The 3,973-nt window shown below is 44.6% G+C and overlaps 1 protein-coding gene across 1 annotated transcript in view; it reads left to right on the top strand.

The window, feature by feature from the left end:
- The window catches only part of LOC108801614 (alpha-2-macroglobulin-like protein 1), a 20,344-nt gene that overhangs the window by 4,498 nt on the left and 11,873 nt on the right, over positions 1-3,973 (top strand). Inside the window, exons 2-3 of the mRNA XM_018573505.1 lie at positions 368-452; positions 2,102-2,246. Of these exons, the coding sequence (XP_018429007.1) occupies positions 368-452; positions 2,102-2,246 (230 nt within the window). The remainder of the gene's footprint in view (positions 1-367; positions 453-2,101; positions 2,247-3,973) is intronic.

The following is a 3,973-nucleotide window of genomic DNA, read 5'->3' as shown; positions in this document are numbered from 1 at the left end:
CCCAGGGCAGTACCCGGATCCCCATACATGTCCCCCAGGGCAGTACCCGGATCCCCATACATGTCCCCCAGGGCAGTACCCGGATCCCCATACATGTCCCCCAGGGCAGTACCCGGACCCCCATGCACCTTTTATGGCCAATCACTTGCATATAAGCCCCCTCAAAAGGGACAATCATTTTTGAACGTTCGACCCCCATTGACTTGCATTAGGTTCGAGTTCGTATTTGAACTTTTCGGCCGTTCGGAAGTTCCAATACGCACCGAACACGGAGGTGATCGGCCCATCACTACTCCTAATCGCAGAAGTAAAAATCCAACTTGAGATGTAAAAACTTCCCATAAATCCGGTATCATTCTCTCCCTAGTGCTCCCGAGGTTTGAGGTTGCAATTGATGCTCCAAGTAGCATTTCAATCCTAGATAACAACGTCACCATATCAACATATGGACGGTGAGTGACCCTCCTCCCTTTTTCTCTCCCCTCTTCTCTCTCTTGTCTGGCTGCCTCTTCTCTCCTCTTCTCTCCTCTCACTATCCTTACTCTTTTTCTCTCCCTCCTTTCTTTCTTTCTTTCTTTCTTTCTTTCTTTCTCTCTCTCTCTCTCTCTCTCTCTCTCTCCCCTCTTCTCTCTTTTTTCTTTTCCCTCATCTGTCTGTCTCCCTTCTCTCTCTCTTTTCTCCTCTCTCTCCCCCTTTCTCTGGCTCCCTCTCATTATCTCTCCTCTCTCTGTTATGCTGTGAAAACCTGTACAGCTATTTGTTTGTCTGATTCTTATAATAAACTGACCCAGTAGTAGTATAAACCTGCTTTTACTATACAACAATGCTACATACACAAACTACTTAGTGACACATAAAACAATACAAACTGCTAATACATAGATGCACATGCATACGCTATCTATCCTTTCCTGGCACATACAATGGTTTCTATAAGAGCATGAAAGCCCCTACAGGTCATCAGTTTAGAGATACGCGTAAATATTGGCCCTAGTTATTGCTTTCGCTCTGACGTGTGCGGCGATGCCCGGTGATGCCCATGTGTATCGCAATCATCATTTTCGTACGTAGGCACACCCAACGCATGTTTACTTGTAGACGCGGGTGCTCGCGGGGGACTTTAACATTTTTTTTTGCCCAGTTCTGCACTGTGTCTCTGTGTGGAGGTGGCCATGCTGGTTGAAGTGGGTTTTGCTTCCTCGCGTCAGAGCCTCCAGCAAGGAGAACTGTTATCTGCATAGTAGTGACATCAATAAATATCATTCTAGTCAAAGGCATCAGTGCCTCGAATAACCTTACACTGCAGATTTACAGCAATGAGGCTGCAAAACACAAGTGCCTAGACACAGAAAGTGCGCAGGAAGAAACATTTTAGACAAAAGACCCAACATTTTTGGGGAACATTTTAGGCACAATGATCATTTCTAAATGTTTGCTATAGCAAAGTAAATCCTTACTTTATGAGTTAAATTTCACTTGAAGCAAGCTGAAGCCCATATGTACAGTACAAGGGAAAAAAACACAAACAGGGGGCGCCTTTCCTGGTGCAGACAAATTTATTAAGATCAGGATCAAAGGTAGATAAAAAAACATAGTCACAAAATTCAGCATGATAATGATCTGATGAAGGGGGCGTGACCCCGGAAACGCGTCATCACACAGTCTCCACGATTGTGCAGCTTCCATAGACTTTCTGTTGGGTCCATGGACTTACTTTATATATCATTATCATGCTGAATTTTGTGACTATGTTTTTTTATCTACCTTTGATCCTGATCTTAATAAATTTGTCTGCACCAGGAAAGGCGCCCCCCTGTTTTTTTCCCTAGATTTTGCGGTCTCCCTGGCTGGTTTGGGGACAGCATCCTGCAGACCTTTCTACACACGTGCTTTTTATTATTTATATATTTTTTAACAGACTTGTTTCTGATTACACTTGTGCTTATATTGGTCCATACTGGCGGAGTAGTCCTTTTTGGCGCTTTTCTGTGTTCATATCTGTACAGTACAAGGCCTCAGAGTAATAAAGATGGTTATCAAATGTGGTTAAACAAGGTCTTCCTGCTTTATGTGCTAAAATGCCCCTGCTGTTTCTTTACAGGTACACATACGGAGAGAAGGTCCAGGGAAATGTGACCCTTAAAGTCTGCCAGAAGAAAAAAGCAAAGTACAGCTGGTGGTGGGGGCCCACGCTTGCAGAGAAAGAAACAGAAACAAAAGATCTGTGCTACAATGAGGTGGTCACGGTGAGCAACAATACTGAGAAGTAGGGAGGCACAGATACTTTTCGAGTACTAGTGCAGATACTCTGCATTTTCATGAGTACTCCCGGGGTTGCAGCGGTTGCAGCAGGGACCGGGCTCTGGCGCTCCATCACTGTCCTGAAATCATTAGTCTGTATTGTTTTAGAAAAACTGTCACATGACAGTAAACAAAAATGTATCAGTACTCGTACTTGGAAGTACTCGGCAAGTACCAGTACTCGTACTCGCAAAACTGGTATCTGTGCATCCCTTTATTTATATTTAAAAAAACAAAATCATACAATAAAACAGAGATGTACAAATCCCTGGAGCTCCGTGTGCTCCTTACACATGACAGCGGCCTCCTAACTTTTTAATTTTTCTCTAGTCTAGTCTTGGAGCTCAAAAGTATCGGTACTTGTACTCGCACTTGTACAGATACTACTGTACTTGGTATCTGTGCAACCCTACTGAGAAGGGATAAGAACAAATTCTTGAGTTCAGTTGTTCCACGACGTCTGCTCAGCAGATTAAACTGTATTTAAATTTAAGAAGAAAAATGTTATGTATTGCAGATTATCAATCCTTAGATGTGGTGACCCCCCCCCAGCCCCCATATACCTTGTGGTCCTCAGATATGCTGACTGCACTCCTTCCCCCATACCTTCCAATCCTTAGATGTGGTGACCCTACCCCCAGCCCCCATATACCTTGTGGTCCTCAGATATGCTGACTGCACTCCTTCCACCATACCTTCCAGTCCTTAGATGTAGTGGCTGTACCCCCATATCTTCCAATCCTTAGATGTGGTGACCCCCCCCCAGCCCCCATATACCTTCCAATCCTTAGATGTAGTGGTTGCATTATTTTTCCTTTTTCAGGCTAAGAACATTTTATGGAAATGCAGATATAGAGAAAAACTGCTGACCCTTGCCAAAAAAAGAATGCTGATATATTGATCAGATTCATCAGTTTTTTAAAACTCTCTTATGTGACATACAAAACCCTTTATCTCTATGTTATGGAGATGAGGAGAAGTGTGTTCTGTAGTCTCAGGATATTTTCTGTCTTGGGGTAAGAACACTGGGTGGTGCTGGGACCTGCAGCTCCAGTACTCACCTGCGGGTGTGCCCCAGGTGTGAGTGATCATTCCATCACCTGGTACTTCCCGGGAGAGTATTTAGGCCCTCCCTGCAGTCAGGAAGATGGCTCAGTATTGTGTCGCCTTCCCCTGACTGACTCCCATGTCCTGTGCCTTGCTACCTGAACCCTGCTACCTGAACCCTGCTTCCTGAACCCTGCTACCTGAACCCTGCTACCTGAACCCATCTGCAAACCTGTCACTGACCCGGCTTGTACCTGACCACTCTTCCTGTATCCTGAGGCCTGCTGTCTATCTGCAGTCTTGTTACCCCTCCTTGTTGCTGTTCCCCTGGCTGTAGGTGTGTTTGTTCCAACCGTGGTTTTTGTTATTTCACTGCTAAACATGTGGGGGGTTGATGGGGTTTGTAGTTTTGTTTGCTGTGTACAAATAAACTGTGTGCATATAACCCTATCCAGTGTGGGCATATCAATTTGGTCATCCTGCGTGGGTACCTGCATGTGGTGTGAGGACGCCTGTGCATGGTACCCTGACAGAGAGAGATACAAAGTAACATTGTTTATAAACATTGATCAGAGGGAGATAGAGAGATACAAAGTAACATTGTTTATAAACATTGATCAGAGGG

The sequence above is a fragment of the Nanorana parkeri genome, unplaced genomic scaffold (genome assembly GCF_000935625.1).
Source record: "Nanorana parkeri isolate BGI_ZX_2015 unplaced genomic scaffold, ASM93562v1 scaffold2406, whole genome shotgun sequence".
In the NCBI taxonomy this organism is placed as follows: Eukaryota; Metazoa; Chordata; class Amphibia; order Anura; family Dicroglossidae; genus Nanorana; species Nanorana parkeri.
This window is presented reverse-complemented; position numbering and strand designations above follow the sequence as displayed.